The sequence below is a fragment of the Platichthys flesus genome, chromosome 2 (assembly GCF_949316205.1).
Source record: "Platichthys flesus chromosome 2, fPlaFle2.1, whole genome shotgun sequence".
Lineage (NCBI taxonomy): Eukaryota > Metazoa > Chordata > Actinopteri > Pleuronectiformes > Pleuronectidae > Platichthys > Platichthys flesus.
This window is the reverse complement of record NC_084946.1, coordinates 17,684,133-17,698,471: the sequence shown is the minus strand read 5'-3', so window position 1 is coordinate 17,698,471 and position 14,339 is coordinate 17,684,133. Positions and strand designations below refer to the sequence as shown.

Genomic DNA, 14,339 nt, shown 5'->3' with positions numbered 1-14,339 from the left:
ACTGCATCAGCACATATTGCCAGAACTTCAGAGAATCAAGCAAATAAGAGTAAATGCTTCTGCTGAGTGACAGTTAAGAAAAAAAAAAAATCACAGCTGAATTTTTAGTTTTCAAGATAAACCTGCATATTACAGCCCCAGTATTTACACCACTAATTAAGAGTCTGTGTTTGTAACTGGTAAAAAGTATGCTCCTTTGACTGGCGATGCATTATTACAGTTACCAATTGTGATTTAAAGGTCAGCCATGAAAAAGAAAAACAAACAAATAAAAGCATCACATGTAGTTTAATTCAGTTAAAAAGTAACAGGACAGAAACTTAAAACTAAATCCAGTAATTGATTTCATGACATGCAGGGTAAGAAAATTTGGATTCATGTAAACAGTGAATTCGATACCAAAAAAAAAGAAAGAAAGAATTGTCGTCAATTTATCAGACTGCCATTACAACAAATGTAACAAGCTAACCTTAAACTGCTTCAAGCTGACAAAAAAAATCTAAAAAGAAAAAACGTGACTATAAAAATGTTGTCTTTCCACAACCATAGCAGGATCCTGCTGACGAATCCTCTGAAGTTTTCATTTCCTGTCGTTAGACACGGAATTGCTGTAAAATACAGGGAAAAGTGAATAAATTCATGATTGAGACATTTTCTTAAGTAATTCTAAGCAGAAGTATTAACATTTTTAAACTTACCTCCTTGACCGTGAGATGGATCGTGAGTGCTTACGATTCTTGTCTCTGGAAAGAGAACGGAATCTACGTCTGTCTCTTGAAACAGACCTGTAGGGGAAACCCAAAATTAATTGAAATCAACAAAACACACATTTTCAATAGAAACTGGGATTAAATGGTTACCTGCTGCGACTCCGGCTGAGGCTCCTCCTCTTCGGGGATCTATTTTGTAGGTGAATTAAAAAGAATGAAATCAAAAATTACAACAGAATTAGAATTCAATGCTTTCCTGTCCGCAATGAAACCTCTTATATTCTCAACCATTAAAGAGGCATGGGTTGCAAATGGAAACGTGGTTACACGTGATTCCTTCTCTGTTAACACAGGGATCATCTGCATCCATGAAATGCATCAAGATCAACTCATTAAAAATGAAACTCTGGCCAATGAGCTCAAATCACAATGCCAGATTTCAGAATCTGCAGCAAAGTCAGGGCTCGACATTAAGGCTTACCTGGGACAATTATGTCAAGCAGGAAAGACACATTCTAAGATTATCTCTGCAATTACTCAGGGGTTTTAACCAATGCTGGAGGCACACAGCCATTATGGTAGAAAACACTCCAGTTGACCTGATGAAAAACTATGGTACCTGTGGTTGTTTTAACTTTCACCAAAACCAGTAGTAACTGACATTATTTGACACTGAACGTCACTACAGAATAATCCTGAACCTTAAAATCTTAAATGCAGATTTTAATTAAAGAACCTCGGTGCTCAAGGTGGAAGGAAATTTCCATTGAAAAGTTAGCTACCATTATCAAAATAAAAAGTGCAACCTATTTCAGTCAAAATGGCTTAATGTCGAGCCATGAAGACACTGAACAGCCCATTTAAGTAAATTTTTGGTAAAATTGAAATTTTTAAACTGACAGAAAAGTTCCATGACACCAAGTTTTGACCTTACGATTTTGCAGCTCTGTGCTGAAATTGCTCAATATTACATCACTGCAGAGGGAAAACTGTCAAGCAGCGCTGAAAGATAGATTAAGCATAAAACTACAAAAGAGCAGGATAAAAGAAACTTACTATTTTAGGGGATTTGGACAAGATAGAAATGACGCAAGGACGCCAGACTGATGGTGAGGGAGGTCGAATTGCAGAGAGGATTTGCCACATGATGCAAATGTTGGAGATATGAAGTTGCTCGGTGGCTGGTTGGAGGGAGTGGCTGTTGATGATTTTCCCTGCCTTATTTGGGGGAGCTGGGGGATGGGATGAAAGCCATGGGCTGATCCCGTTGATACGGTAGTTGTGTGAAGAATAGAACGAGTATAGACGCTGATTGGTTGATAAAGTAGACCGCTGTCGACTGGGTTAAGGTTGGAGGAAGAAGAGGAGGATGCTGGGAACTGCATGCTCAGGAACCAATAGGTTGGTGGAACCTGCTGACTGGCGATGCGCCTGGGTCATGTGACAACACCAGCCAAGCTGATTGGGGCTCGCTGGTCAGCAGTCACATGATGCTGAAAGAGGACTAGTTGACTGACTCAGATGGTGAGAAGCGTGGTGGTGACTCTGCAACGGGGTTCAGTTTTATTAATAGATGGCAACTGAACTCAAAGAAAACAAAATTTACACCTGCATAAAGTGATTCTAAAAGTACCAATGAAAGTGTTAGATGGGTGATGAAATACTAACTGTGCATCTCAAGATGTCCCCATAATTCAACATCACTTCATAAACAGCCAAGTGCTGATATAAGCTGCCAATACAGTCGGCTTTCTAACACAACATTGACACAAATAACAAATGAAAATAAATACCGGATGATGGTGAAATAATTAAATTTGGTTTAAGAAAAGCATCACTCCAGTTAAGGTAGGATAAGATTTTTTGAAGGAGTCAAAAAGCAAATATTTACACTGTGTGGAGAATGTCCATCTGCTGTGTCATTTTTGCTTGACTCTTCATGAGACCTTAAATAAATATTTTAAATGAATTAACAACTGTGGAACCCTTACCTGCGTCTGACTGGAGGGCTACGTCGTCTTGCATCATCACGGGGGCGTCTACCACCACTACCACCACCACTACCCCAGGATGGAGGAGGGCCACGGCTCCTAGAGCGCTTTTCCCCAGTGGACAACTCGACGCGTACTTTACAGCCACACATGTTTCTTAACAAAAAAGTGAATGAGTTAGACAGGCCAGTAAAATAAATAAGCACTTAAACACACAGCTAAGATATGTGCTAAAGGAATTACCTTCCATCCAGTTCTCTACACGCATCAGCTGCATCTCTGGGATCTTCAAACTCTACAAAAGCAAAACCTGGCGGATTCCTGGCGACCCAAACACTTCTTAAAGGACCATAGTAACCAAAAGCCCTTTCTAATTCGGTCTTGTTTCCATTGTTTCCCAGATTTCCAACATAAACCTTGCAGTCAAGGGGACAGTCTCTGGTTAGAGCAGGATCTGAAACAAAGACCACAAAAAACATGGAGGGACACAACACACACGTTTGATGTTAGAAGGGCAATGTTGGCATTTCTCCAGGGGGGAAAGAACATACAATTGAATAATAACGCTCATCTATAAACTATACTTAACACAAGACTTGATGGCTAAGATTACATGTGTCAAGATAGCCAACATCCTCAGTTAAAAATAATATGAGAATCTCAAGGACCTGAAAGTAAGATTCAGTCAGAGTGACAAGAATCAAGTCATACGTGATCATACCTCCCATTTCACCAAACTAGTCCTCTTCAAATTAATTTGATGAACCTGAAATGAAAGAAGGAGATTTACAGATGGTGCTCTCAATACACACAATCAAATCCCTAAACTAAATTATACCGCATGATAATATCATGTTCATTGAACAGACGTGTCCACATTGTTTTATGAGCAGGGTGTTGGTTTTGGTGGCAATGGAATGTGTAGGACTCTGGCGTTAGGCGTGTTGCTTATTTTGCCTCCACTCTAATATCAAACACTAATCTACAAAAGAAACACGCCCTGTGTGATTCAATACTGATCGACAGCGCCATTAAACACTTCCCTCAAAAAAAAAAAAAAAATGTTAAATAAGCATCTCTTATCCTCGTGTGATTCTTTATAAGACGGTAAAGGTTTAACTAAAGTGCTGCTAAAACACTGGGAACCGTGTGTGACGCTGTGATTCAGCAAATGACTGTCAGCATTAGCGCCACTCTCCAATGCTAAGGCTAGCTAGCAAACAAAAGTACCGTGGCGCGTTGTCGTTAGCTTGTGCGCACCAAGAGTTCCGGGTAACGTTGGTCGTCGCTTTCGCCCTTTTAATCAACTTCCGTGCGTGTACACATAACACAAAGACGCAAAATACGTTGTGTGTAACGTGCCGCACATGTATAAAGTCTGGATTCACGCCGCAACGTCAACGACGCGAACATTCAAGTAAAAATGTAGCAGCCGTGGGGACCTTGCGTGAGAGCTAGCAGCTTTAGCATCGAGCACGACGACGCGGCTTTGAAGATATTTACTCTCCGAAACTACGATTAAACTGAGGCGGCGACACCTGATACAAGAACAGCAATGGAAACAAGCAGATTGAAATAGTCAAAATATTTAACTCACCTTTTAGTAGCTAAAGCTAAACGACGCTGTTGGCTGAAGAGCTCACGCCTCCGTGTTCGGCTGCTGGTAGCTTCACTTGTTGTTAGCGCCGGCGGCTGCTCGGCGGAAGAGAGTCACAACTGCGCTACTTCCGTCCTCTTCTTCTCGGTGTTTATTGGCGGATCGGGAGCAGCCAGAGAGCGCCACCTGCTGTACAGGGAAAGGAGGGTCGGGCCACGAAACGGTAAATACACGGTAACATGGCCTGTGTAAGAAGGGGTAAACTTCAATATCCTGTTCATCTGTGAGCAGGTGCTCTTGGAGAAAACGTCTCTGTAGTTACATCGTTTTAAACAAGTATACGTCTTTTAACTTTTCTTTAAAAATCTGCACAACAGAATCTCCAGAAAACCTTTACAAAGTTGTTTTGTATATGCAGGCATGGCAGGAGCCTGGAATACCTATTTAATTTGTTTCACCATAATGTCAACATTTATCACATGGAAGAACACAATATACATCATCCACTCTATATCTCTCTCTATATAGAGATATATATCTATATCTCTATAGCTACATATCTATATCTCTATACCTACACACACATACATATAAACATACATATACATGCACATACCGTATACTTATACACACACACACACACACACGCACACACACACACACACATATATGTACACATATTAACACATATATACACAAAAAGGAAAGGGTTAGGCAACCTTATTCTTCGCCATCGACATCCCCTAGCTAGCGCATAGGGCCTATCATTATAATTTAAAAAATATATAAAGGGAGTCCAGAACAAATCAAAAACCTGCCTGAGTCTTTCTTTACAAAACTTGTATAATGTCCATAATGCAGCATTTTCGCATATCTCTTTCATCAATTTGCCCACCTGTGGCTTGTGTTGATTCCATGATGAGGTGGTGAAGCGCTTAGCTTGAAGAAGACACATATCTATAAGCCTAGAATATTCTAAGCCTAGAATATTAGATTCCACAATTCTTGGTATGGGGAGAACTCCAGTGAGTAATTTCTAAATCACTCTCAGTATTTAGAGAGACAAAAGATCACTATACCTTCAAAAATAGTGACTCAGCAGCCTGACTAGCTGTAATTTGTGAAAGTTATCACACACATTAGAGGCAGTTTTACATCGTGTCTCTGCCTGCTTCTGATCTGGCATCGGCTGTAATAATCATAATCATTCAGCTTACACCATCCCGTCCCCCTAAAAGTCAGCCACTTACATTTTTCATGCACATTTCGTCCAATCTCCATCAGCATCTCCAACCACAGAAGTCTGTTTATAGACATGTAGAAAGACAGATACAGTGGAGTACGTTATTTAACCTGAGTGGAGATTTCAGAGCTACAGAACCTACAGGTACGGTTATGGAAAATAAAAATATACATATCGGGGATATAAACTGTAACAAGCTGTAATAAGGGAAATTAAGAACAGGACTACTGATTGCAAATGATGACAGTAGTCAAACATTTTACTTTAGTAAAAGTACAAATAAAAAAAAGTACTCAAGTAAAAGTGCCACAATGCATTTTCTGCTTGAGTAAAAGTAAGTATTTTTTTTTAAATATACATATATTACTATCAACAGTTAAAGTACATGCAGTGTGTGACCTTGTGCATGGTCTACAACATCGTTATGGCTGAGTTCGTGGAGGTGTTTTCCAAATCCATTTGAATGTTTCTTCACCAGTGAGAACCTGAAAATAAATCTAAGTATAGATACATGAAACATTTTCTTTGGTGCAATAATGAAATAATTGTACTCTGTTAAATTCAACCACCACTGGTACTTTTACTCATTTACATTAGGTAAATATATCTATTTAAATATAAATTTAAAATATTCCTCTTTTTCTGTACTTACACTGAAGAAAGATTTGAATCCTTCATTGTCATTAAGTCAAGTACAACCAAATTGGACGGCTTTCCTTGCCAGTGCACATTTTGAAATACAAGATCATAAGAGGTCAAACCAACCCGTATTGCACATTCATATTGCATCATGTACTTACTTGCCAGTACAGATAGTATGGCATTTCATAATTTGATGTTTATTGTTGACATGAAATACAAACTTTCTTTGTGCAGTTTTGACCTTAAAAACAGAAAACATTTACCGTCAGCCATTTAGGTTGTTCTGGAACAAAATTAAATCAACAGTGCTGGAGGGTTATTGCTCAATCGTAGACAAGCGACACCACAAACGACCCCTTGTAACTGTTGAGATATGTGGTCAGATACACTACACACACACTTCCTGCACATAGACACATTCAAGAAGTAGTGCTGAGCAGAGGAAAAATGTAAATACGGACATTTTTATGCCTCTCTGACCATGAACCCGGCCTCTAAGTACACGTGCAGTACAAACACTTGAAGATAAATCGTTTGTAGTCACACCAGCTCTGAACTCCGATTTCTTTTATCCGTGATCAAATTTATGATCAAAGTAGTGATGCAGTCGACCTGAATGTCAAACATTTCTTAAGTAAACCACATTGTCCTGCAGTGTTGTGTGTAGTTATTGTTGAGCTATTTCCTGACATTTTTTGGACAGAGTTCTAACTGTAATTGTGTGCATTGAAAATTGAATCCGAGCAATTAGTCATAAACACGTCTCAGTGATTAACGATTGTCTGACATGACAGATGCAATTGCTACTTGCTCCCTGTCACCAACTCATTTAATGAAGGATAATCACCCCTATCAACACAAGTTAGATTGAGGTGTTTCTTCAGGAAGGAAAGAAGTGATCCACTTTATTATTGTTCAAATAAATAAACAAATAAATAAATAAATCAAGAACATTTAAATAATACAATCACCACTACCGCTATAATACTACTTCTAATAACAATACTAATAATAATAGTAAAAAAGTTGTTTCTGTTGTATTGTTAATGAGTAAACACATCCACTTAGCTTAACTGTTTATTAGTGCAGCCAGTGAAAACTAATGCAGTCTAATGCTATAAATCCTCCACAGTGCTCATTTTTCAGAGTTTAAGCTCATTCAACTGTTTTAGTATTTCATAATATCATATTATTGTATATGATTATTTTGCAGGAAGTAGTTTGTAATGAAGCTGAAAAACTATTGAAGGAAACCATTGTGTTTTTTGTACATCACATTTTTAATCGAAGTTAACAAGAAGATTCATGTTACTTAACAGTGTTTTTCAATGATGTGTGTGAGAGTACAGACTTTATTCATGTGTCATTTTCCAGGGTAAACTTTCAAAATAATGTTTATTTGCGATTATTTGTTAAGTTACGTCAAGGTCTTGAAAAATTGTTACGTGGTGTCCAGTATTATACAAACAAAACATTACAGATAAAATAGAATAAAAATACAGAGTGAAATAATGTCAGTGTTTGAACTGTAGCCCAAATGGAAAGAAATGTAAAACAGATACATAAAGCTATCGAGAAAGGACGAGCCCCACATCTGGAAGTCTTTCACCCCTTTAATCTAACTGTGTGTCAATCATGCAGGAGAGTGATCCAGTGCCAAGGATTCAAATTGCAGTCGTGTGTGTGTGGGGGGAGGGGAGCAAATAAAATGAAATATGACGTCAAATGACATTTATAGATGAAGACAGGCCCCTGTTATTTCTAAGACCCCTTAGTGGATGTCAACGACTGTTGTCTGAATCTAAGTGCATTTACGCAAGCAATGTACTTAAATTCAAAACTTCTCTCTCTCTTAATACATCTGATTAATTACATTTCAGAGAGAAATACATACTTCAAACCCATTACTACAGGATGCCGCTGTGTGAAAACTATACTTAGTCGTTACTTTGGAGGCTGAGTTTTTAAATGGATTACAGATGATTATGAGTTCTCAGTAATAATCCAATACCATATCATATAATAACACTGTAGAGGGCATTCTACTTTTATAATGGTCATTTTATTTTTAGATATTAAGTGCATTTTCTCTCTAGTTTTACTTCGAATGTAATACATCAACTTTATTTTATGTATTCTACAGTGTTTTATTGCTGCCTTGACTTATTTAAACTAATCTAAATACCCCCTTCCCCTCTGACATCTGTTCAACCATTTATCTGATTAGCCAGATTTTTATAAAGTCATCATAACTGATTAAAGGGGGGAAAGCCCGTTTTGGTAATACAATAGAATCATTTAACATTCAAGCTGATGTGATTAAGAGGTTCCTCCTGGTAGTTCCGGGTTCACAGTGTTTTTCCTCATCAGCAGCGGCGAGGAATCATTTATTTAGGGTCCTTGGCAGACACAGCGGTAAAGAACTCGTACTTCAAGGGGGGCAAAAGTTCACGGATGAAAGGGATCACTCAGGAGATTACTCCCATGTACGTAACAAGGATGCCTAGAACACAAACAAAGAGCATTATGTTGCTCAGCTTTATTTTCGTTGCAGGCCGCATGTGTGAGTCTGCTGCCTTATTTTCCACCACCGGTCTTTTCTAAATCAACAAATGAAGAGTTAAAGCTCAGTTTGTTTTCTTTTGAATGTACCCCCCCCCCCCCCCCACCCCCCATGCTGTCGTACGATTCCCCTTTTAGCTGTTGTAAATGAAACATCCTTCTTTTTTTTTTTCATGCATCCACTCAGGGCAGTGTTTTTCAATCAGATTAGTACAGCACATTCTGTTCTGTTTCACTTCCTGATGACTGTGCAGCCTGTATCCCTGCATGAACTCACCCGCGTGCTTCTGGTTACACCAAGACACTCATTCAGACGGACGCACTCTTGCAGCTGCCTGTTCGATTTTTTACTACTACATACAATGTTCCGTAAATGTGTGCTGGCAAATATGAAGAGTGCCAACTGTATATTGGTTTATTATAAGAAATAATACAAGAGTTTTTTTTTTTGTTGAGAAAACTAATAAATAATCTTTTCCAAGAAGAAGTAAGTTGCCCCGAAGCCAAGTTAAACAGTACAAATCTATCTACATATACATATATTTGCTAAACATGTTCATTATAGCCTTTGTAATAGTTGATTTAGCTAATAGTTCTCTACCAGACTGCGGCTTTCACTGGAACCGAAACAAGATGCTCACGGTGTTTCAGGAAGGAAGACAACAGCTCAGGCCGTGTGTCAATACAGAAATCTATTCATACGTGTGAGTTCAGCTCAGGTCACTTGTGTTCACATTTGTCCACATGTGGGACATAGTGCCAACAAAGCTACCAGGACACCGCAGTTCAGACCAGGGTTTGAGAAAACAAACATGTCCCTGCCTGAGATGGAATCAACTGTTTTTAGCGAGTTCCAAGTAAAAAGAAAAAAAAGTCTGTGTATTTACTGTTAAAAGCTTCAGGTGGGTGGAGGTGCATGACGAGGGCTGGCTGTGCTTTTGCACGACACGGCCAGGGCTGTTCCGTGTCTGTGCTACTTTAGCTTTGACTGTGAATGAAGTGATCTGATATGAGAGTGTGTGTTTATGAAACCTACTTTCTTCCAATAAGTGGTTGCACAGATAAGATTACTCAGACAACATCCCTGCGGGTCTGCAGAATCAGGTTCACTTGTGTTGTTATGTCACCTTTATAATTAACGGGATCATCATGTTCCCTTCACAGGCTCCATGGCCGTCTGCCAGACGTGTGGTCAGACAGTGTCCTCAACGCCTCTGATTGTGGGATTTACCCACCAGAGATCTGCTACACGGACTCGGCTGAGCACCAACAACAGGGAACAGGCCGAATCCTAACCACTCTACTTTCACGCTCACACACCAAGAATTTGAACCACGTCTTAAGGTTTTTCATCATTATATTTCAAAAGTATGAGGGACATAAATACGCACAGCTGCCATAAAACATCCTGTACTGCAAATATTGCACATTCACATGATAACACGCAGAGCCAGCCTCCTCTGACCACAATAGCACAAAGGCAAAGCCGTAAAAAGTCTTTTATGACTTTTACGGGAATTTCAGCTGCTTTTGCACATTGACCCTAACTATATGTTTCATTTCAGTGAACGTGTGATTTCATCAAAGAGATTCTGGACATGGATTTTCACACATAGAAACATCTCAACTCTGTGTGCGAACAACAGTGTATGGCATACCTGAGCCTACAAGTTACTCAGCTAAATGCTAACCCTAGCACGACTTACTGAGGAAGACACACACACACAAAACTGTATTAAATGAATATACATCAGGTGACTGAGAAGTTCGGTTCCACTGGTCTTCTGATAGGAGGGAATAAAGTAAATATTTGTTTCACTAACACTGTTGCATATTAACATTTAATTTGCAAATGAAGAGCTAAAATATAACACATTGTATTATACTTCCTAACATAACAGATTTACCATAACTCCACCTCTAACCTATATTACTTCAAGATGTCTCTTCGACAAGGACCATGAAGAGGGTAATACTTTCCATGATTATTTGTACTTTCAAGCAGACTACTGTGATATTGCAGCATTGATTGGCTATAATAACAGGTTAGGTATAAGTAACTAAACACATTTACTTGAAGATTGTATTTAAATACTGTTCTTGTACTTGACACACTGGCAATTTTCTTGTGTATTTTCTTTTGAATTACATTTCAGAGAGATGCATCTTTTGCTGCATAGTAGCTGTCCCTGTTTATTGGCAGGGTTATATCTGATTAGCAAAGTAAGAGCTTATGAAATGTATTAGATTATGCCATACTAATAATGCAGGAAAGGGTTACTGCATGTGACAGAAGTTTTACTTAAATTAGTCATGTAACACGTTGACACAGTTAAACAGGGCTCTACATGTGAGTCACTGCGAGTGGGCAACTATCAAACGAGATCTCAAAAAGATCAGATCTTTATTTTGTTATTCGACCCTAAATATGGTCAAAACTTATGACTACTTTGTCTTCCATAAAACGCTGCTTCTCTCACATGACAAAACATGAACATTTGTGAGAACCGCAGTCACGTAAACACATGTTGTTTGGGAAAACATGACGAATCATCCCGCAGTCCAAAATAGAAAAAGAAAAGACAACATAATATACATCCCCGAATAGCAAAAAGCCTTCATGCACATTTGTTAAAACAGAATCCCTTCCTGTGAGCAAGTCACACGAGCATCACAGCGACTGAGCTTAAACCACAACAACATCCGGTAAACAATCACATAAAACACACATAAGCATAAAAGGCGGTTTTCCTTCTCTTATCTTTTTCTTGTCTCTCTTTTTTTTTATTTTTAACCGACTCGACATGGACACACTTCCGTCTCGGAGCGCTTGCTACCGGGAAGCGAAGTTAGCTTTCATTTCGCAAACATACACACACACGAACACACGATACGTGTTGAGAGAGGGAGAGGGAGAGGTAGAGGTAGAGAGAGAGAGAGGACAGCCTGCTGCGGTACAGCCTGTTCCCTCCCCCGGCCTGGCTCGGCACGGAACGGGTTACAGGTCAGGGTGTCTATTGGAACACAGTGTTCTCATCAACAGCGGCAGCGGTACAAGCTACAGTACAGCCGGAACATTGTGTTACTTTGTGGCCGCTTTCCAAGACCTGCCCTCGATGTTACACTGAAAACCCTCCTCCCACTACGGTACTCTCTACCCCCCCCCCCTCTCTCTCGCTCTATTCTCTCTCTTCCTCCACTGTGTCATTTGGAAGCCTGAGCCCCACGCGGCCACTTCACCGGCACGTCCAAAAAGACAGCCCCGGGATCAAGGTGGTGGAGGAGGAGGTGGAGGTGAGGAGAGAGAGAGCGAGAGAGAGAGAGAGAGGGGAGGGAGGGAGTGATAGAAGACGAAGAGGAGGAGGAGGAAGAGGATAGAGAGAGAGAAGGGGAGAGAGACAACAGATCCACGTAGGGAAGCACATGGACAGAACATTTAGTTCCCGGCATGTGAGATGAGAGAGCGCCGGGTCTTGAACTGAACAGTCGCGGGTGAAGCAGCAGCAGCAGCACGGAGGCTGTGAGAAGAAGAAGAGCAAGAAGAAGAAGAACAAGAAGAAGAAGAAGAAGAAGAAGAAGGGGCGTACGGGCGACGTGAGTGTAACACACGTTTTATCTGCACATCTTTTATTATTCTCCTGACTTGATGGAGGAGTTGGTGAGGACACGAGGCTCCGCAGGGGATTTGTGAATATAATTTAATGCTTTTTATAAATATAGATCAGATAAAAGACTTCAATACGAGCGTAGTTAAAGTACCTACCTTTCAGATAGAGGATGGTGTTGGGGGCATTTAAGGTTACAGCTGTGTCCCACAGGGCTGTTGAAATAAGGGTTGATAAGAGAGTGTGAGTGTGTGTGAGTGTGTGTGAGTGTGAGTGTGAGTGTGAGTGTGTGTGTGTGTGTGTGTGTGTGTGTGTGTGTGTGTGTGTGTGTGTGTGTGTGTGTGTGTGTGTGTGTGTGTGTGTGTGGTACTTGGCTGTGGCTCCTGGTGGCGCTGGATGATGATGACTAGGACACCGGTTTACATCCAGAATCCCCTGAGGCTTAGGTGTATCTTCATAAAATTACAGGCTGCATCACCCACAGCTCCTCAGGATCTGAAACTCCACGTCGCTCTGTGGCAATTCTTGCTCATTTCGTAAAAGCCCTTTCGTCACAGGATGGATAATTGTAGCCTCCCAACAACAGGAAATATTTGGGTGTCATCGTGGGCTTGGAGGTTTGGATGCTGCGGTGACGTTTGGTTGCCTGACCGCCGAGCTTGGGTTCAGACTGAGTCCCTGAGGTGAATCGAACCGCTCCGGGAGTGTGTTCGATGCCAGGGAAACAACTTACTGGTCCGAATGCGTCGACATGGAGTGGAAAGGATGACCACCTCCTGTTGTCGTCCCTTGCTTTATCAGTAATAATCAATAACACAACTTAAGTTTTCTTCACTGCCTCCCTCTTAATGCCCCGTGATACATTTGTCACAAAAAGAAAAGCCCCCCCCCCCCCTGCTCAGTCTCAGACAATGCTGTGCCTCAGGATGTCAGTCAGTCAGGATGGTTGGTCGGGTCGTGCACAGTGTGTTCTCAAATGTCCACATGTATCAGCAGCGGAACGGGGACGTGAGGCGGTACATGTGCACAGACACACTGGGTTCAGTCTGTGGAAGTGGTCTTCGGCCTCATTGTGCTCTGTTCCTGCGTTTCCCTGCAGGGTAACTGAGTTTAGGTACATGTTGCCCACATGCCGTCTTATCTGTGCTGTAACTCTCTGCACACGCTTTCCCCCTCGTTTATTGTGTTAATGGAAAAACATCCGCCGTGAGGGCAAGGCAAGAGGACAAATTGCGAAATTGTATAAATGAGTTTACTTTTGATTATAGGACTTTATTCACGAGGGTAATTTGTCTCAGTATGACTCCACTTGCTTTCTTGACTTGTGTTGATTGTAAATGTAATGCTATGGTCACCCCGACTATTTTGAAATGTGCGTTTTCATCCCAAAAATGTAAGCTGTGTGGTGCGTGAAGGGGTCAGATTGGTAAACACCATCAGGCTTTGCCAGCGGGGAACTGTGAATAGAAGGAACATTGTGTTCAGACACACACACACGCACGCAAGCACACACACACGCACACACAAACACACACAAATGCATACACACGCACAGCGAATTACATCTTAAATGAAATCCATGAAATTCTACAGACACCGGACAAGGTGTATAAGCACAGAGGAGACGGACATTTTGTCCTGACTTGTGTTTGAGAGTCCAGTAAACGAACACTTGGTCTTTGTGAGTGATAGGAAATTGAAGAAGCAGGAAAGATTGTGCGTCTTTCATTAAGATAAATCTTTATGGGTTTTAACCCGTGGGTTAAGGCACATGGCTTCAGCTCTAGCTGTTCCCAGGATCTGACCGAAAAAACGACCTAAAAACAGTTTCTTTATCGATGTTCAGTACGATGAGCTTTTTGCCAAAGATGGTGCATCTCAGGCCGAGCTCTGCGGCTTAATGTTCATATTTACAGGCTCTTTACGAACTCAGTCTCCTCGGCAGAATGTCCTAATAGTTGCACGTGGTCGTGAACACCATCTGGGATG

General features: G+C 40.7%; 2 protein-coding genes across 2 annotated transcripts in view; one reads left to right on the top strand and one right to left on the bottom strand.

The window, feature by feature from the left end:
- Positions 1–269: 269 nt before the first annotated feature.
- srsf3a (serine and arginine rich splicing factor 3a) lies at positions 270–5,589 on the bottom strand. The gene is made up of 8 exons (XM_062403044.1): positions 5,549–5,589; positions 4,299–4,487; positions 3,423–3,467; positions 2,945–3,155; positions 2,702–2,857; positions 861–899; positions 699–785; positions 270–608 (listed from the first exon to the last, which is right to left on the bottom strand). The coding sequence occupies exons 3-8, from the start codon at positions 3,427–3,429 to the stop codon at positions 581–583; spliced, it is 528 nt and encodes a 175-aa protein (XP_062259028.1). The 5' UTR covers positions 3,430–3,467; positions 4,299–4,487; positions 5,549–5,589; the 3' UTR covers positions 270–580.
- A 6,321-nt stretch (positions 5,590–11,910) lies between these two features.
- fkbp5 (FKBP prolyl isomerase 5) overlaps positions 11,911–14,339 on the top strand; it is a 13,815-nt gene continuing 11,386 nt past the window's right edge. Inside the window, exon 1 of the mRNA XM_062403013.1 lies at positions 11,911–12,339. The gene's annotated coding sequence lies outside the window, so the exon portion shown is untranslated. The remainder of the gene's footprint in view (positions 12,340–14,339) is intronic.